Source organism: Xenopus laevis, chromosome 7L (assembly GCF_017654675.1).
Source record: "Xenopus laevis strain J_2021 chromosome 7L, Xenopus_laevis_v10.1, whole genome shotgun sequence".
In the NCBI taxonomy this organism is placed as follows: domain Eukaryota; kingdom Metazoa; phylum Chordata; class Amphibia; order Anura; family Pipidae; genus Xenopus; species Xenopus laevis.
The window spans coordinates 103,340,874-103,362,442 of record NC_054383.1 but is presented as its reverse complement, the minus strand read 5'-3'; the positions used below and the strand labels follow the sequence as shown (position 1 = coordinate 103,362,442).

General features: G+C 37.9%; 1 protein-coding gene across 2 annotated transcripts in view; it reads left to right on the top strand.

The window, feature by feature from the left end:
- gpr153.L (G protein-coupled receptor 153 L homeolog) overlaps nucleotides 1-21,569 on the top strand; it is a 61,512-nt gene that overhangs the window by 14,242 nt on the left and 25,701 nt on the right. The window contains exons 2-4 of one of the 2 annotated variants that reach the window (XM_018226119.2): nucleotides 983-1,112; nucleotides 14,121-14,634; nucleotides 19,533-19,962. In XM_018226119.2, coding sequence (XP_018081608.1) covers nucleotides 14,258-14,634; nucleotides 19,533-19,962 — 807 coding nt within the window. In that variant the 5' untranslated portion in view covers nucleotides 983-1,112; nucleotides 14,121-14,257. The remainder of the gene's footprint in view (nucleotides 1-982; nucleotides 1,113-14,120; nucleotides 14,635-19,532; nucleotides 19,963-21,569) is intronic. The other variant, XM_018226120.2, reaches the window with a different exon arrangement.

The following is a 21,569-nucleotide window of genomic DNA, read 5'->3' as shown; positions in this document are numbered from 1 at the left end:
TAAAGTTTTCGGGTGGAAATTCTGAAAAATTAGAAAAATTTGTATTTTTCACGATTTTTCCTGCAAAAAAAATAAAAAGTGTATTAATACATAAGACAAAAACAACCTCTGTGGATTTGGTCTGAGTTTTTTCAGAAAAAATTTAGATAAATTTGATAAATAACCTCCTAAAAGTAAGATGTGTGTCATTCTTTAAAAAAGTTACTAAATGGTAAGCTTTTGAGTCCCTGAGGCATTTACATAGCGGGCGCCCCTAGACACACTGCCGTTCGTCGCCCTTGTCCCCTCCCCTGTATTCGTGCAAATTTTCATCATCTGGACTGGAGCAATGAGGATTGGCGCACAGGAAATTAAAAAAATTATTGTATCTCCAGCGCATCCCCTGTGTTATAAACAATTGTGGGTGTGGTTGGGCAGAATGCCGCCCCCCTAAAATCCACGAATCCAGGCCTGATTTGAGCAATTCAAGTTTTTTTGGTTTTTTTTTGCGCCGACAACTCGACGGGTTGCAGGACTCGAACTCGCAGAATCGAGTTTTTTCTTAAATAAGATACCATTTGAGTTTCAAGTTCATAGGTGGTAAAAAAAACTCTAACACTTGACCTTTGATAAATAACCACTTAAATATCATCATCATATTTATTTGGTATTTCACTTTGGCAGTCACATTGATACCAGACATGAGGGCAACTAGTCCAGCTACAATAGCATTTGATTTCCCCATAATATACTGTAGATATTGATAGTGAGTTAGTGAACAATATTTGGGAGGCCATATGTATCTTTTTCTGTAAAGCCATTGCCATGCATGATCCTCTGTGCTTCCTTTATTATTCAAGTCCCTAACCTCTGAGCATTGCTTCAAAGGGACAACTAACTGTAATCATGGAGTGTGGACTTGAGACCATCAAGTCTTGCAAAGGACTAATGTGCCACTGAAAAGCCCCTGCTCATAGTGAAGATTTTTGTCTTGTTATTTAAGGGAAATGTGGCCAAGATTACGCCTTCTGTGCTTGTGCATTACTTCCCTGGCACGACGATGAACTTATTGCTGTATGATTGGAGCAGTTTGTTGTAGACCACTTCAGAACTCCTGCTGTAGACTGCAAAGGGTATGTAATTGGAATCATTTTTTACAATAGATATTTTGATTGCATACAAATTGACAAGATTGTGAAACTGCCAACACATCAAAGGTAAATGCTGTATTCAATTTGCTGCTTGAGCTTTTCATATCTTGGGCTGTAGAAACTGCGGCCAGGAAGGGTTCTCTGTAAGAGATGGTGATCTCACAGAAATAATTGCCAGTGCTCAAGTAAAGGAAAACCTGGAGAAAAGGGGCCAAGTAGTCCTATTTGATGTAATGTTATGTAATAAAGCTACACTGGAGCAGCAAATTATTTTAATTGCGGATAATAAAACAATCTGTTTGTCTTGACTCGTGGAAGTATGAAAGAGTACAGAAAGGAATGAAACGGTATGTAAATCAGAGAGGCAGATAAGTCACTAATAAAGGGATTCTGACACTGGAAAACATGTTTTGTTTTTTACAAAATGCATCAGTTAATAGCTCTCCTCCAGCAGAATCCTGCATTGAAATCAGTTTTTAAAAACATCCAACACATTTTATTTTATATTTGATTTTGAAATCTGACATGGGGCTAGACATTGTTGTTAGTTTCCCAGTTGCCCCCAGTCATGGGATTTGTGCTCTGCTCCTGCAATTCTTTCCTGTCAGAAAATTCATGTCGGCAAATGCATGTTGCATCAACAGATTTAAGAGAGGAACTGCAGGTTTTCATCTCTTTCTGCAGTTCCCATAGTTTGGCTGTTAGCCTGATTGTCGAGAACTATGAGAATGACCAGTCATATGGTGTTCAACCTGCAGTTTGATTGGTTGGATACTGTAATGTTTTCCAGCTTACTGGGCCAATTAATAAAGGCCGGATCTTCCTTTTCAGCCAGGTCCTATCGCCCACCAGCCTACCTTTGTGTGCACCCCCCTCTCATGCCAGAATACTGGGGAGCTGCTCCTATAATGCCTCTGGTTGGCATGCCTTCCCTGTAATTTTGCTGTCCTAGGCCCGGCCCTTTGTGGCCTTGCTACAAATCCGGGCCTGCAATTGATTTTCATACAGTAGAGCTCATTTACAATGCCCCACACAATGTGCAAAGTGCAAAAAAAGTAAAATTTTTTAACTTTGCCCATTGTGTGGGGCATCGGGCAAGTAGCCACAGATCATCTTCAGTGTTTTGCTTTGGAGGATATCATAAAGAGTACTCAGCAAGGTCTGTGGGAGACAGATCATATACAGCAGGGGTCCCCAACCTTTTATACCCGTGAGCCAGATTCAAATGTAAGAGTTGGGGAGAAACACATACAAAAGTTCCTGGGGTGCCAAATACTGGTAGAATACAGGAGGCTCTGTTTGACAGTACCCCTGGTACCAAGCAAGGAATTAAAAAATAAGCACCTGCTTTGAGAGCACTAGGAACATTATCCAAGGTGTTGGTGGGCAACTGGTTGGGGATCACTGATATACAGAATATACAGAATCAAAGGTGTGTGCAGACAGCATCAGGATTATTGGCTGGTTAAACAAACTTGCTGTTCTGTCAGGTCAGACATGTCCATCCTACACGATTCAGCATCCTCATTCCTAATCCAACAGCTGGCTAAGAATGCTGGGATTTGCTGTTCACAACTATACCCTATAGTTCTCTTGTTAAACAGTGAAATTCTAAACTCAGTTTTTAATCTTTTCTTTACAAGAGCAATCGTTGTATCTTATTATTCTGTAACTGTAATTCCATTAAACATTATTGCTTGTATCACAATTGTTGCTCCCAGTGGGAGTAACTTGGCAATTTGTCTTGCCAAGCGAGAAAGCAGGAGGATGCAATCAATTCTGTTTTCCTATTTAGCATGAAATATTGTTCTTAAAATGTTTCCGTTCTTCGCTGCGTACCAAAACAAAGTCATGGGAAGTCACTTTAAAATATAAGCAAGGTATAACTGAGTCATTTATTGATCAGTCAGTCAGTCAGTGCCACATAATAAGAGAACTCAGCAGTGATGGTAGCCAGCGATTTATTCTGGGCTTATTTACTAAATACCTCTTGAAGCCAGGAATCTTGGTTAGACTTCTCTCTCAATATTCAGCCATTGGCGTTTTCTCAGCAGTTCTCCTTCAGTCTATAAATATATTCATGTCATTATAGAAACAAACCATAATGCAGCCTCCCAGGCCCCATCCACTTCTGAAGGAAACATGAGAATAGGTTGTGGATCCTAAAGGGGTTGTTCACCTTTAAATTAACTTTAGTATGCTGTAGAGAGTGATATTCTGCAATTGGTTTTAATTTTTTATTATTTGTGGTTTTTGATTTATTTAGCTTTTAGCAATTAGCAATTAGCAATTTCAGCCATCTGGTTGCTAGGTTCCAAATTACCCTAGCAACCATGCACTGATATGAATAAGAGACTGGAATATAAATAGGAGAGGACCTGAATAGAAAGATGAGTAATACAAAGTAGCAATAACAATAAATGTGTAGCCTTACAGAGCATTTGTTTTTAGACGGGGTCAGCGACCCCTTTTTGAAACCTGGAAACAGTCAGAAGAAGAAGACAAATAATTCAAAAACTATAAGACCAATTGAAAAGTTGCTTAGAACTAACCATTCTGTAATATACTAAATGTTAACCCTTTTACATTATTGATTATGGAACGTCCCCCCCCCCCAATGTGCCTGTGGGTTAGGATTGGAGTGCCGTGAATCAGGGAATCTCCCGGTAGGCCTAATTACTAGTGGGCCCAGTGTGAGATAATTCCTTTGGGTTCTTTATTATGTACTGCTGAGAGCCATGCTATTTGCAGTGCATTATTACTAATAGTTGTGAACGTGGGCCCAAGAGGTCAAGTTCTCTGGTGAGCCCTAGGAAGTCCAGTCCGACATTGCTTGAAATGCATTAATATAAATATAATGTATATTTAAATGAATATATTCAGCCTGTTAATAACATTATTAAAGTATACCCCCTTTTCAACACTGGTTTAATGAATAGAGCATATATTGAATATTGTTTTTGCTTTTTTATTTTAATGAGGAAATATATATGGTTTTTGTTATTTTTTGCAATGGCAGGATACAGACTCACCCAAACTCCCATTCCAAAGTACTCTGGTGGGTCTAGCGAGGGCCAAGTGTTCCCAAAATCATGCAGGGCTCCTCAGCTGCAGCATACAATTCATTAGAAGAAGAATGGCACACTACCTTTTGAAGTAAAAATTACTATTTATTAAAACCATTAAAAAATTAGGTAGCTGGAGTGCATAAGATGACTAATGCGTTTCGGGAACACCCCTTAGGGCTCTTACACACGGGCGGTTTTTCCTGCGCTCCCCTGCGGCTGAATGGAAGAAAGTGCAATGCAGGAAAAAACGCCCATGTGTAAGAGCTCTAAGGGGTGTTCCCGAAACGCGTCAGGCATCTTATGCACTCCATCTACCTAACTTTTTAATGGTTTAATAAATTGTAATATTCACTTCAAGAGGCAGTGTGCCATTCTTCTTCTTGTGATTTGTTATTTTTTGCACTCAACAGGATGAAATCTGATATTGAAGGTAAAGTCACAATCTACATTATGTTTCTGTTTGTATGAGCACAGTGACAACAAATTAGCAGCCCACTGAGAATTCCTCAGTTAGTACCATGGGTGGGGTTTCTCAGGTAATTGACAGAAACAGGGGTGGGGGGGTAACCTGAGCCTGAATGTCCACTTCACAGGATAAAACAACTGCTTATCTTGAACCACCAGGTCTTGGAATAATTTAAAATCACTTAATGTTGTTAGCAAGAAATTCCTGCTGGGTGCCTTCCAGAAATGAATCCTTTTATGAATTTCCAAAGCAAATACAAAGAGCTGAAGTGTGCTAAAATAGAAGCTAAAGAGGAGATGGACTTCCCATAGAACAGTACAACACTGATCCCTGCTTAGCACTCAGGCCTACTCTAAAGCTGCCCATACATGAGTAGACTTTAGCTGCCAATTTAGTCAGTCTTGAATTAGCAGCCTATTTCTCTCTTCCCAATTTATATCTGATTAGGAATATTTCAGTTATCAGTCCGACAGGCTGGAATCTTTCCATTATACAATAGTTACAATGATTATAAAGTTGTTGGTAAATATTACTGCTACTGTATCGGTTCTTCTCTTTCGATTCTTTAGCCTGGTTGTTCTGACTTTGGAAACAATGTAGCAGAAGCCAGTTAATGAACAGGCCTGTGAAGAGAATAAACCATGCAGAAAGGGACAGACAAATGCTGTTTAAAATGACAAGTACTTTTACCAATTAATTTGAAGCAAGTAAAGATTTGTAATTGTATTGTAAGGCGTCTGAGAATTACATTAGCCAAAATTTTAAATTTTGATTCATATCCCCTTTAACCCAGGGAACTGCTAATAGGAGCATCACTTTTTTTTATAAGTTGACCAACTGCACAGACATTTCCCCTAGGCTATAATGCATTTCTCATTTTCTGTTCTCGCTCTGCAACATTGGTAGATCCTATCTGTGGCAGGGTCAACACATATAAGGATCTTTTCCTAATTAGTAAATCTGAATCAGACCAGTTCTCTGGACCAATGATCAGATCTGTCATGGGAGGTCCACATGCATTATCCAATCCTCACTGACCACAATTTACATCCTTTGAAGCAATCCAATATCAATTGGGAATGCCATTGCTTTGGCACTATACATGGGCCAGTAAGCTGCTGACTTGATCAGTAGTGGCAACCAATATTGACTTGTATATACTTGTATATATTGACTTGTGTCCATTAAACACAATAGCATTATATGAAAGATATCCTGCAGCCCTGGAGCCCTTTTTACCTAAAAAAACATGCAACTCAGTAGAGCATCCACTATTTGGGATTGGGCCGAATCCCAGAATCCTTTTGAAAGATTCGACCGAATACCAAACTTAATCCGAATCTTAATTTGCAAATTAGGGAAGGGAAAGGAAAAGTGTAAACATTTTTTTCACTTCCTTCTTTTGTGATGAAAAGTCACGTGATTTCCCTCCCGTCCCTAATTTGCATATGCAAATTAGGATTCAGATTCAGTTCAGACAGACACAAGGATTAGGCCAAATCCGACTCCTGCTGAAAAAGGCCGAATCATGGCCGAATCCCGAACTAAACCCTGGATTCGGTGCTTCCCTAAAAGAAATTAATGTATCTACAATTCTAGAACTACTGTAACAAACATGCTACATTTCTTTTTCTTAATTCATTTATTTTCAAATGCTGGTACTGTATGCTTTCCATGAAGTCTTAACAAGAATTTCCAGAACACAAACACCCTTTGCTTCCATTGAGTCTATACCCCTGTTACACAATTGCTGGCCTTTGCAGACACATACAATGAAGTGCATACAAATTGAAGGAATTGGCACATGCAGTTCCACATCTATATCAGTGTAGGACGTAAGGGTTTGCTGGATAGTTATAAGGATAAGAGCTGATAGGGAGGGTGATTGCTGCAGGGAGTGTCTAAAGTGCTGACATTTATTAAAATTAATTACAGCTGCTAAACAGATTCAAATTCAAATGAACCAACGATGATTGGATTTTTAATTTTATTTATTTTTTCATAAAATGTAACACTGTCAGAGAGGCCAGTCTATGGGGAATATCATGTACAGATGTGTTGGGCGAAGTGAAGAATCTGTTTTATGCTCTGAAACTGACATTCATCTAAATTGACGTGTGAAGAGCGGTGCTGAAATTTACGCAGAACTCTGTTACGTACATGTTTCAAGACCTCTTGGCCCTAAAAATTGATTACCCTACTTTTGAAGCCCTAGGAAACAGAAATCCACATAGTAAAACAGTATGACGTTATTTAATGTATTTGAGTTAGGTTTAAGTACAGGTATGAGATCTGTTATCCAGAATGCTCAGGCCTGGAGTTTTCTGGATAAGGGATCTTTCTGTAATTTGGATGTCCATACCTTAAATCTACTAAAAAATCTTTTATACATTAATTAATAGGATTGTTTTGCGCATAAGAAGGACTAATTACAGGTATGGTATATATAGTGCAGTGTATATATAATATATATAAGTATATATAGTGAATAATGTGCACCCTGTTGTAAAATATAAGATTATAAATCAACAAAGAGCTCCGTGACCCTATAAAGGCACAAGGCCAAGTGCTTCTACGCAGGTCATAGATATCCAAAGTGACTTTTAAAGGGGCTGTTCACCTTTTATGATGTATATATTGGGATAATTTGCTATTGGTTTTCATTTTTATTATTTGTGGGTTTTGAATTATTTAGTTTTTTATTCAGTAGCTTTCTAGTTGGCAATCTCATCAATCTGGTTGTTAGGGTCCAAATTACCCTAGCAACCATGCATGGTTTTGAATAAGAGACTGGAATATGAATAACAGAGGGCCTGATTAAAAAGATGAGTAATAAAAAGTAGCACCGACAATAAATGTGTAGTTTTACAAAGCAATTGTTTTTTAGGTGGGGTCAGTGACCCCCATTGAAAGCTGGAAAGAGTCAGAAGAAGAAGAAGAAGAATAATTAAAAAACTATAAAAAAAAGAAAAGAAAGAAAATTAAGGTCAATTGAAACGTTGCACAGAATTAGCCATTCTATAATATACTAAATGTTAACGGTGAACCACCCCTTTAATATCCTCAGTTTGTACAACATGGGGTACACTTTCTATTATAATAAACAAGATTCTATGAGTCGTGCGACATAATTCATTCCACTGACTGATTACATTATTCAGCATCATGTATGACGATATAATTTATACTCATGGCTCTTGTGTAATATGTATGTGTGTATATACTGTGTATAAAGGTGGCCTAGGATTTCTTGTGCAACTTGCCTGTGGACCTGTTTAGGTATAATGGAGACTTTGAGAGCATAAAAGCAGTGAAGGTTAAAGGGGTAGCAAGCAATCTTTCAGACTGAATTCAGAGAGCAAATAATGCAAACTGCATATCTGCTACTCTATCCTTTCCAGACTAGCTTACCTATACTTTATGAGAGTGATATCTTTATTTTTCTCAAAAATAGTTATGGATACAGGCTGTTTCAGGCACAGTGTTTCCCCATAGAAATGACAATTTAACTAGTGCCTGAGGTAGAGCTAGATCAAGGGATCTGCCTATGGTCACATGGTGCTGTCACAGTATCCCCACCAGGCTTCTTGCTTCTGTGTCTGTTGTCTTAGCACAATGCCTTCAGCAACTCTTCTGTGTTTGCACTGGCCTATAATGAGCCGCTGATATAGGATATATATCATAATAACGTCTGTTTTCCTGTTTCTCAAATCTCTAAACAAAGTGCTTAAAGGCTACAGGTCTTGCCCGTTGATGCTGCATAAGAAGGCGAAATCCAGAATTATTATTATCAGCATTGTGTACATATAAAGCACCAATGTATTCCACTAATTTGTACAGTAAAGACATGCACACAGGAAACATACAGATTTTCTACAAATATTGACTGATACAGGATGAAAAATGGCACGGTGTGTATCAGTAAAATAGTTCAGCAACAGCTGCAGCTTTCTGATCCCAGCAGCCAAAAATCTTAGACTCTGCAAGGCTTCCAGTATGACTTGATCATGCTAAAAGTTAATCTTAGGTAAAATCCCCCCTTTAATATCACCCCACAAAGGAACATGGATTTGGATAGGCCACACGAAAGACCAAGTTGCCCAGCATGTCCCATCTGACTGATATAAGGGCTAATGTACGTCTGCAAGTGTAGTGAGCAATTTGGAGCACAATTGATATGGTTTTTTTTCATATAATCAAGTGTTTTGGCCACAAGGGACCATGTGCCTAACCCTATTGTGGCCAATACATCCAAATTAATGTAATAACGCTCACACTTCATTGTAAATCAGATGCAGTTTTGGTGCGATTGGTGTCATTCCTGGTGTTCAGTGATAGAGTGGCACGTGCACAATTCTTTAGATATAAGTTTACTGTGCCTGTTGATGCTGAGTGCTGAAGAAACCCTGAAAATACCATCTGGAGGTCGCTCTTGGTTTTACTTATCAGCAATTGGGAAATTGCTTGCTTTTCTACCCAAAATACTCTAATTTCCCTACCAGATTCCAGCATAATTGTGCATGTTGTAATATTTTGTATCCATTGCTAGGCACAAGGGATGCATCAATGCTGGCACAGAATTGGCTATGATTAAGGGCACCACGCCCAAAACTGTCAGGCCTCACTGTTCAGCAGCCTGTTGCAATAAAGACCTGGTTTGTAACCTGGACTGTCGCCTGGTTTGCAATTGAGATAAATTTGGAGACCCCTTATTAGCAATGCTGGCCCAAATTCAATTCCACACTACTCATTTAGCACTAAACTCTTCTAAAGAGGCATGGAGAAAAGCCTTCCTGTATAGTATTTTTAAAGATGCACATTGGTGTGTTTTATTGTTCTTTGTACCATTAATCAGACCATAATTCAGTTTTCCCTCTTGACAGAGTGCATGTAGTACTGATGGCAATTTCATGGTGCTCACTGTCTTTTTCTGGCTTCTTTGTCATCATCCATCTCGAAGGGAAACAACTAATGGGAATTATAGGAGGATGGCTAGGAGCAAACCACTGCCTTACAATTAGAGCATTGCTTCCACTCAGAGCATCTATATAAGCCAGGCATCACCAACAACTCTAAATGAAAGGGAATGAATATTCTATTGTAAAGACAAGGGAATTGTGTGTTGTAATCACAGACAGGGCAGTCAGTATGGGGTACTTGGTGTTTAGCATCTACATATTGTTTGTATATAGCATATAACAGGTTCTCTATACATAATTGGCAAAATCAACCTTCAGAGTAGCAGTTCTGCATTTTTGTATATTATTCTTGGGGAGGTGGGGTACAGACTTAAAAAGCAAGGGGTGGGGAGAGTATCAGAAATAACAGTATCAGAAAAACAAATCAGATCTAAGTTCAGATGTTCATTAAACAAATAAAGGGCAAACAGGTATTCCATGGCTAAAAGTGGCCAATACAAACTTATTGCAATATAGCCTGACAGCCTGACCTTTTGGTTGAGACGTTGGCAAAATATATGGAATAATGTATGCCCTATTGTGAAATATAAGGATATTGTAAGTCACCTAGGAATTATATGACCTTTAAATTATTATGTATGTACTGTAGGTCACGGAACTCCGAGGGGGTTTCTAATATCCTCCTTTTGTGCAGCAGGGGTCACATTATTTCTAATAATACACAAGTAAGTAAGTGGCATCTCTGAGAACTGATTATAATTGATGACATCACTAAGAACTGTTTATAAGGATATAATGATATACTTTACATTATATGGACTTTGTTTTGCATGATTTATATACTCTAGTCTCATAAAATGTCATCCTCTCTGTGCTAAAGATAAATTAGTGTGGTGTACACATGATAACTGACACTAATTATATGGTTGCATATGGCACTATGAGTCACATGCTTTAGAGACAAAAATGGCATCAAACACGGCCATCAAAATGGCTCCATTTAGCCCAAATACTGCCTTAGCAGACACAATAATGTGTTTATAGGAGGTCTCTCCTTTGTTTTTGCATAAGGAAAATGTGTACTTTGAAATAAAATCACTGTGTTTCCACAATACAAAATGATTTAAATTACAATGGACAGAGATATATTGTTGGGGGGCAGCACAATTCTTTCAGCTTGATGTGCCTAGAATAAAGCACAATTGCTATAACTATTTTTCTATCATTTTTGCTTTATTTTATTTATTTTACATTCCATCTGTGCCTTTTACATTCTATCTGTCTAAACAAATACTGTTTTTTCCAAAAAAAATGGAATGACCAAATTAATGAAGGTGAAGAAATCACTTTCACCTAATATGTTTACCAGATGGATTATGGATAGTATTATGGATATAATAGTATTTATGGATAGTTTACCTGTGTCTTTATTTAGAACAACGTATTTCTACTGTGCAAGAACTGGATATAATGTTGCACTCTCAACATATATGACTTTGAATACAAATTGGACTTAAGTGATTCAAGTGATCTAGAAGAAACAAGATGCAGCTGCTCCAGACTCACCCATCGGTATAGCAACATGTTAATCAAAGGGGCACTTCACCTGAATTTAGTATGACAGTGATATTTGCAGATGGTCTTCATTCACTATTTTGGAGTATATGTTTTTAAATTCTCCAGCCTGCATGTTAAAATGTTCTGTGGTTGTCAAGGTCACTGACCCCAATGTGTCAAGTGTTACAGAGGATTCCCCTTGACAGTTAGAAAACTAGTATACGCTCTTCATATCAAATATATAAATGTAAAAAAATCTTAGAGTTTGCTTACTGATCTCCTTTGCTCTATTCTGGAGTGGAAAGATATACCCTAATAGGTGTGAAAGGCAGGCAGGCAGGCAGAAAAGTGCAAACAAACATGGTACTTTGCACTTGTTTTTAGTAATTTACACTCAGCCCCACCATTATTCAATACAATATGCCCTGTGTGTATTACATCATTAACAAACAGGTCCTGCTTAGCCCTATAGTTTCACTGTTTGTTTATGTGGGCCCTCCATTTTACCAGGAATGCTTATGGCATTAATATTGGGGATGTATTGGCACTGGGAAGACTCCCACAAGTGCTCTTCCATTGGGGCAACCATGAACAGGGGGTGGACATATAATGGAAGTAAGCAGGAACCTCAGTGGGGCACCACTTTCTGTGCGTACATCAGCTCTATGCAGACGTTTTTAACTTATGGACACATATGATCATTGATCTTTGTCCTTTAGTAGAGGAAACTGAAGGAAATGTAATAAGCTAAAGATGTATGAGACTCTTGAAGTGAAGGAAACTTGTATCATCAGGCTGCTACTGGTCCATAATTCCTTAATTGGTAGACTAATTGATTAATTAGTTGACAGGTTTCATATTATCTTACTTGAGGAATTATAGGCAGAGACATGCACATTACTGGATATAAATACAGCCTAATAGTTCAGAACCATAATCCAAACCTGCAGGTTTGTACAGGGTTATAATTCTCACACAGTGTAGTGTGTAGCATGAGGCATGTGATCATCTTATATTTTCATTTCATAGTGTTATAAAGAATAGCAATGGATATTAGGACATACAGCCTCATAATCTCTTGTTGCTGAAGGACTACAATTTTCAGCATACCCCGAGTTCCCTATTTTTAGATGCACTTGCTCAAATTTAAATTTAAATAACGTAGATTTTATTACTCTGTGAAAGCATTTTTTTCTTTTGTGCAGTTGATGTCAGACCTGTGGAAAGCTAGCAGTTATTACTCCCAGCACAAAGACCATCAGGTGATGTAGGCATATGTAGTTCAACATACACTTATGGGGGGCACACGATTATATCTCTTTTTTATGTATCTTTATTTTTTTCCAGTATTACCCCCCTTCCTTCCTACATTGCCAAGGGCCCATTTTTCTCTGATTGATCTTGCCTTTGCACACTATTAATTCTATTTCTGTGACAATGATCAAACCCATATGCTAAATATATACATTTTGTCACATGCTGCACCTCAGCCAGCAGCTGGACAAGGCATGAATTAATCCTGTTTAACTCCCTTTCATTGTGAACCCAAGGACAAATACAAATTCAAATGTTTCTGCTACTTTCACGCACAAAGGAATTTTTAATGAATTAATGTTGTCATTTTATCCTCTAAGACTTATATGTAGGGCAAAAAAAAAAAAAACAAGGATCTGATTCCAAAGAAATTGGCAAACATTTGCTTGGAATAAAGCTTTTCCCATATCAGGAGTCATGTTCTAAAGCTTTCGGGGAGGCCATAGATTCATGGAATAACTTTCCAGGGAAGGTGGGAGCAGCTAATTATAGTAGGAGATTCGTTGGTTCATCTGCTAGAGATTTACCCCCCTTCCAGACCTAAACATATAAGCAAATCACTTTGGTAACCAGCCTGACATGGTGAGTCATGGATTTTATTTTAAATTTAATTCTCTTTAGATTCTAATGCAAAAGGGAATATGAATATTAAAAACAGGAGAAGGAAGCCTAGTTCTCCTAAATAAAAGTCTAAATAAATAATCTTAATTATTCTTAGCGGACCAGGAATTTCTACTTCCATATAAACAAAAGTGACATGGGTTATCTTCTCCTGTATAATTCATATGTATCTAACCAGCCCTCCAGCTGGTATTAATCTACAACTTATTTAGGGTTTGGACAGTTGTTCTTCACTGGAGCCCAATAGTTGGACTTGTGTATCTCAAAAATGGGTTGAATTTGTGTATCGTAAAGATGGGTCGAACTTGTGTATCTCCAGCATAGGTTGAACTTGTGTATCTCAAAAATGGGTTGAACTTGTGTATCTCAAAAATGGGTTGAACTTGTGTATCTCCAGAATGGGTTGATCTTGTGTATTTCCAGAATGGGTTGAACTTGTGTATCTCAAAAATGGTTTGAACTTGTGTATCTCAAAAATGGGTTGAACTTGTGTATCATAAACACGGGTCGAACTTGTGTATCTCCAGAATAGGTTGAACTTGTGTATCTCAAAAATGGTTTAAAATGTGTATTATAATGATGGGTCGAACTTGTTTATCTCCAGAATAACCTCCAGAATGGTTGAACTTGTAGATCTCAGAATCTTTAATATTATTACCCTTTTCTAGAATCAGCACCCTAAATACAAATGTGTTTACAGTAGTCCAGCTTTCACAGGCAAAGAGAAGCTACATGTTCCTAAAATATAAAATGTACAACGGGATTTTGCTTTATTAAGCAAACTGTGAATACAACTTCAGAAATCTGTCATGCCTTTTTTCTGGAAGCTAACAAATCTCATAAATAAGTAATTTCCTTAAATACAATGGGATTCATAGGCTGAGATGGTATTCATACTGTGGCTTTAAATCACTTAGGAGCTCATGCAATGCGGTGATTTGTTTGTTGACTCTTGTGCTAATTGCTAGTCCATTAGTAGGCTGATATATTTTTGCCATATTACTTATCTTGATTTTAAGTGTCTCTATTTAAATCTGTTTTACAGGTCAAGAGGAAAACAGCTTGACATAATGGATACATTCTTTTCTTCTCAAACATATTATTGTTAGGCTAACAGCTGGCAGAAAATGCATTTGTATCTCTTATTTATCATTACATCTGATCCAGACCTATCTCCCTTTGATGGTGCCTTCACTCTCCACCATGAATGATGAGCAGAGACTGCAGAACAATGCTATAGCCTGGCTGATCTGTTCAGGGATCTCCCTTATTGCTAACACATGGGGGATTTTAAGCATAAGTGCCAAGCAAAAGAAATGGAAGCCTTTGGAATTTCTGATCTGCACTTTGGCCGGAACACATATTCTTAACGTAGCAATACCCATCACCATGTATTCTGTGGTTCAACTCAGAAGGCAACATTCAGACTATGAATGGAATGAAGGATTGTGCAAAGTATTTGTGTCTACGTTTTATACCTTAAGTCTTGTTACCTGCTTCACTGTAACCTCTTTGTCATATCATCGCATGTGGATGGTCCGCTGGCCAGTAAATTATAGGTATGTGCTCGCTATAATTCATTTTTATGCCCCTCTTATTGTGTTGTGACACAACAGAAAACGTATGAATTAATAAGTAAACATCCTCTGTATAGCTCTTCTATGAACGTGTATTTATTTGGCTGTTGGCACATAGGATGATTTCATGGCTGCACAGAGCAGTAATCAACTGCCGACTGAATCCACGGCTTGATATGGTCCTCACTGCTTGAATAATATATCAATAAGCCACAATAAGATAAGCAGCTGGAAAGTGGATTATTTATAGCTAAAAGAGACTAAATTCTGGGACCACATTAATCCATTTATGGGCACCTTAAAAAGGTTGAATTAAGTTAGTATGGTGTTGAGAGTGATATTCCGATTTGCATTTGGCTTTCATTTTTTATTATTTAAGGTTTTTGAGTTATTTAGCTTTTAATTCAGCAGCTCTCCAGTTTGAAATTTCAGCAATCTGGTTGCTGGGGTCCAAATATGAAGACATATGAAGATATGAGACTGGAATAAGAATAGAGGAGGGACTGAATAGAAAGATGAGCAATTAACAATAACAATATATATATATAAAAGAATTATGACCAACTGAAAATTTGCTTAGAATTGGCCATACTATAGCATACTAAAAGTTAACTCAATGGTTTACCACCCCGTCAAGCTATGCTTTTAATCTATATTTCCTGCGTAAAATGAAATTCATAAAAGATGAACTTATACATGGGTTTTATTTCCCTTTAAAGGGGTTGTTCACCTTCAAATGAGTTTTAAGTATGATGTAGACGGTGATATTCTGAGATGATTTGCGATTGGTTTTCTTTTCTTTTTTTTTTTTTTTGAGTTATCTTGCTTTTTTATTCAGCAGCTCTATATAAGAATAGGGGAGGGACTGAATAGAAAGACGAGTAATAAAAAGTAGCAATAACAATATATTTATAGCCTTACAGAGCATTTGTTTTTAGCTGGGGTCAGTGACACCCATTTGAAAGCTGGAAAAAGTCAGAAGAAGAAGGCAAATAATTAAAACCTTTAAAAAAGAAATAATGAAGTCCAAATGAAAGGTTGCTTATAATTGGCCATTCTGTAACATACTAAAGGTTAACTCAAAGGTGAACCACCCCTTTAATGCATATTAAGTAGAAATAAAATATAAATTAAAACTGCTGAATTGAATACAAACTGGTTATAAAAATAGTAATAGAGCAGCAAAAGCAATGACATGATTTAAGTCTGCCTGTCAACCCAACCAGAGCTAGTAGAGTTAGTAGTGTTTCTTAGAATTTCTCTGCCATTATCTTGATGCTTCTTGAGCTGGGTGACCTGGAAAGTCCTGCAGATTCTAGCTACTCCAAACTCACTAAGGCGCGAAGCGCTGAACGCTAGCGTTAATTCGCTAGCGTTTGGCATTTTCGCTACTGTGCAAATTCACTAACGAACGCTGGCGTAGTTTCACTAGTGTTACTTCGCAACCTTGCGCCAGGCGAATCTTCACTAGCGACGAAACTGCGCAAATTCACTAACTTGCGCAGTGTAGTGAACGCTACCTTTTACGCTAGACTTCCTTCGCCACCTCAGACCTGGCGAAGCGCAATAGAGTAGATAGGGATTGTTTCAAAAAAAGTCAAAAATTTTTCTAAGTCCCAAAAAACGCTGGCGTGTTTTCTACATGATGGCTGATAGGCTGAAAAAGATCGAAATTTTTTTGGGGCTCCACTTCCTCCCCCCTACATTTCCTGACTCATGGCAACTTACCTAGACAGTGGGCACATGTGTAGGGCAAAATAAAAATTTTATTTGCAGATTTGAAGGTTTTCTAGGCATTTGTAGTGCAGATACGTGTTCCTCCATTGAAATTTGAATTTCGCGCCGTATGCAAATTAGCCTTCGCTAGCGCAACTTCGCTTTATATAGCGAAACAACGCTAGCGCAACTCCGCAACCTTACGCTACCCCTGTGCGCAACTTCGGATTTTAGTGAATTTGCGAAGCGCTGGCGAAACTACGCCTGGCGAAGTGAGGCGAAGTGCGGTGAAGTTGCGCCTGGCGCAACTTCGCATCTTAGTGAATTTGCCCCATGTGTAGGGGAATTTGGCTTCTCTTTACTTCACGTAATAAAGCCAGGCCTCTGCGTGAGTGCATTATTTTGATTTACCATTGACCTTGCGCTTGTGTGCATCTAATCTTTAGGCCAGATATTAAGAGAGGGACAGAAAACAAGGCACATATTCTGGTTCTTTAGAAACTTGTTTTAACATCCAAATCACATTTAAACTCACCAACAACTTATTTCTGTTGCTCTATTATTGCAATGGAGATTAGTTATAAGATAGCATCCCAAAATAAAATCTCTGCACCACTCTGAGCTCAGTATTTTACTTTCTGTCTACATTTAAAAATACTTTCTAAGCTTTCCATTTCTTGAGTGAATGTGGAAATCCAGTTTCTGTGGCTATAATGAGCACTGGAGTGACAGCGTAGATATATAGTCTTTTTATTGCTTTTCTTGGCACACAACAGGAACACCAAGAAGATTTTTTTGTGTCTAATGAAAAGGCTGTCTTTAAAGGAGACATTAACCTTCTCCCATCTCTCAAAAGCAGTGGGATAAACTTAACTACAGATGCTGCAGTTCAATGAGAATACAAGTATCATCTTGCTTCCATCTTATAGGGAGATCACTGTGCAATATTGGCTTGCAGATATTATACTGTGATGAAATATCAAGGGTGAATATATTCTTATACATAAAGTGGAACATTAGCCCTTGACACCTTCAGCGATGTTGCTTTAAAGGGGGTGCTTCACCTTTTAAGTATGATGTAGAGACTGATATTCTGATACAATTTGCAATTGGTTTTCATTTTTTATTATTTTTTTTTTTTTTTTATTACTTAGCTGTTTATTCAGTAGCTCTCCAGTTTGCAGTGTTAGTAATCTGGTTGCTAAGGTCCAAATTACCCTAGCAACCATGCATAGATTTGATTGAGAGACTGGAATATGAATAGAAAAGAACATCTTTTTTTAAGATGGAGTCAGCGACCCCCATTTGAAAGCTGGAAACAGTCAGAAGAAAAAGGCTATTCAAAAACTATAAAAAAAAAATGAAGACTAATTGAAAAGATGCTTTGAATTAGCCATTCTATAGCATACTAAAAGTTAACTGAAAGGTGAACCACCCCTTTAAGACCTCATGTTTGCTGGAATACAGCTTGCTTATAGGGTGGAGTAAGTTGAGAGTTATAGTTTGAAAGCATTGTGATGAAGCAACACTGTTATTGAAGGTTAAGTCTTATTTGAATGTGCTCTGCAGCTGCCCTGCTATCTACAGACATCACAATAAATTCCAATTAAATGTAGAGTTGTGTGTTTATTTATGAAGGATGGTGACATCAGAAGATTTTATTGCCTCCTTCACCCTTGGGATACAAAACTGAATGACGGCCTAATATTAAGACGTTTACCTCCTGGCAATTACTGGAAAATATATGTAGGAAGGTCCATGTTTCTACAGATGAATCTTCTATAATATAGCTGTCAGTCAGGCTGCAAAATGAGTGCATAAATGTTCTTTGTACAGGGCAGCTCAGCTAAACTGATATCCAGCATCCCCATGGATTTGAGCACTTTTTGTTCCAGGGGCTGGTTGGTACCTCATAATAACCTGAAATTCCCCTTTCCTGTGTCACAGCCCTTACGGTATATGTTTCTATACACCTGGTGCCCACTATAAGCCACTGCCTTTGTTATTCTTAAAGGGATACTGTCATGAGAAAACGTCTTTTTTTTCCAAATGAATCAGTTAATAGTGCTGCTCCAGCAGAATTCTACACTGAAATCCATTTCTCAAAAGAGCAAACAGATTTTTTTATATTTAATTTTGAAATCTGACATGGGACTAGACATATTGTCACTTTCCCAGCTGCCCCCAGTAATGTAACTCTGATAAACTTCAGTCTCTTTAAAGCTGCACTGCAAGTTGGAGTGATATAACCCCCCCCCCCTCAGCAGCCTAACAACAGAACAATGGGAAGGTAACCAGAAAGTAGCTCCCTAACACAATATAACAGCTGCCTGGTAGATCTAAGAACAGCACTCAACAGTAAAATCCAGGTCCCACTGTGACACATTCAGTTACATTGAGTAGGAGAAACAACAGCCTGCCAAAAAGCAGTTCCATCTTAAAGGAAAACTATACCCCCAAAATGAATACTTAAACAACAGATAGTTCATATGATATTAAGTGGCATATTAAAGAATCTTACCAAACTGGAATATATATTTAAGTAAATACTGCCCTTTTACATCTCTTGCCTTGAGCCACCATTTCGTGATGGTCTGTGTGCTGTCTCAGAGATCACCTGACCAGAAATACTACAGCTCTAACTGTAACAGGAAGAAGTGTGGAAGCAAAAGACACAACTCTGTCTGTTAATTGGCTCATGTGACCTAACATGTATGGTTTGTTGGTATGTTTGTGAGTACAGTGAATCCTACGATCCCAGGGGGCGGCCCTTATATTTTAAAATGGCAATTTTCTATTTATGATGGCACATACTACTAGAAAAGTATATTATTATGAAAATGGTTTATTTACATGAAGCTGGGTTTTACATATGAGTTGTTTTATGCAATATCTTTTTATAGAGACCTATTGTTTGGGGGGGTATAGTTTTCCTTTAAAGTGCTGGCTCTTTCTGAAAGCACATGACCAGGCAAAATGCCCTGAGATGGCTGCCTACACACCAATATTATAAATGAAAAAAGAATACACTTGCTGGTTCAGGAATGAAATTTTACAGCTGGTACAGCGAATTATTTGCAGTGTAAACAGTGTAATTTAGAAATAAAAATGACACCATAAAAATCATGACAGAATCCCATTAATATTTGCCTCTTGCTCCCCAGGTTAAGCAATACAAAGAAGCAAGCAGTACACACAGTCATGGGAATATGGATGGTATCATTCATTCTCTCCACCCTACCAGCAGTTGGATGGCATGACACCACAGAGCGATTCTACACCCGGGACTGTCGATTCATTGTTACGGAAATTGGCCTTGGTTTTGGAGTGTGTTTCCTTCTACTGATCAGCGGCAGTGTGGTCATGGGAGTGGTTTGCATTGCTATTTCCCTTTTTCAGACATGTTCCATTCAAACGGGACAAAACATTGATAAAAACAGATTCAATGTGCCCACTATTGTGGTTGAGGATGCCCAGGGGAAACGAAGATCGTCCATCGATGGATCTGAGCCCGTTAAAACCTCACTTCAAATAACCTACTTGATATCTGGAATTGTATTCATATATGATTTCCTAATGGGCTTCCCTATTCTGGTAAGTACAAGGAACCCATATGAAGCTGAATAAAGTACTGGCATAGAAATGTCTTTTAAAGGGATTGTTCACATTCAAACAACTAACTGTTTTCAAATAGATCACCAGAAATAACATATTTTTCCAATTACTTTCCATTTTCTATGTGTCACCGTTTTTCTAATATTGAAGTGTAAAGTGTAATTTTTACCTTCTAAAGCAGCTCTGGAAGGGGGGGTCGCCGACCCAGTAAACTGTTCTAACTTGATACAATTAATTGATACATTTATTATCTTTGTCCCTGCTTAGCAGAATCCTAGAGTTTCATTAAAGGCAGCTGTTAGAATTGATGCCCAGTGGGGCTCATTTATCAACACTGGGCAAATTTGCCCATGGGCAGTAACCCATGGCAACCAATCAGATTGCTGCATTCATTGTTCTTCTTGCAGCTGGTTTCAAAAAGCTAGTCACTAATTGGATGCTAAAAGTAACTGCCCATGGGCAAATTTGCTCAGTGTTGATAAATGAGCCCCAATAGTTACTAATATTCCAGAGATGATGCTGAGAAATGTATCAACTAAATGTTGCAAAATTGTAACAGTTTAGAGTCTGCACCTGAATTACTGAGCTGCCAGACTCAAACACCAGAGACACGAACATTCAACTTAGATTTTGTAAAAACAGTAAAAAAAATAAAATAACAGAAAGTAATTTAAAAAAGTCTTTATTTCTGGGGGACAATCTGAAAACAACTAAACTGAAAAAAGCGTTTGGAAGGCGAACAACCCCTTGAACTAACAGGGTAGTATAATGTTTAACAATACAGGAGTGGCTCATTTATTAAAATCAGACAGATTTGCACCAATGTTGTAAGCCAAAGTAACCAATGACAGATTTGCATTTTTGGGTAACTAGCTTTTGACTGGTAAAAGGTAACTGCTGATCAGTTGCTATGGGTAATTACACTTCAGCAAATTTGCTGTATGTTATGCCACTTTCACATCTATTAGAATAAAGTATCATTTGTCTCTTGCTATAGACAATAACAGAACAGCGCTACCACCTGCTGATCACCCATAAAAAAAAAATCAGGCTTCTCTATTAGATTTGAGTTCTACAGCAGGTATGGGCAACGCACTGCCCTCCAAGTGAAGGTGAAACAGAATTCACAGCATCCCATCGACAACCAGAGGCTGATGGGAACTGCTTGAAATTCCACAACATTTAACAGTTTGTCCTTCCCTGCTTGGTATATGACCTTTAATAATGGTTCTCTGTTAGGTATTCACAAATGTTCATTAACACAAGTGGTTTCTGGTGGATATGTGCCACATGAAAGACATATGCAGATGTAGTAGATATGCTGTGGGCCAGCGCCTAATAGTGATCTGTTGTAAAGTTCTTGCATGCAGTCATTTCCTATTACTTGTTAATAGTTTTTTTATCTTTTCATTTTAAAAAACAGCAGAATGAAACACTTTATTGTGTATTTCTAGGAAATATCAGGAACTAGAGCTTAGGGACTATTTTTACTTGTACAAAAGTAGAAATCGATCTAATATCTATATATGTAATTTATTTGTTTAAAAAACCTGCTCTCTAGGGGTAGAACTACTGGGGGTGCAGCG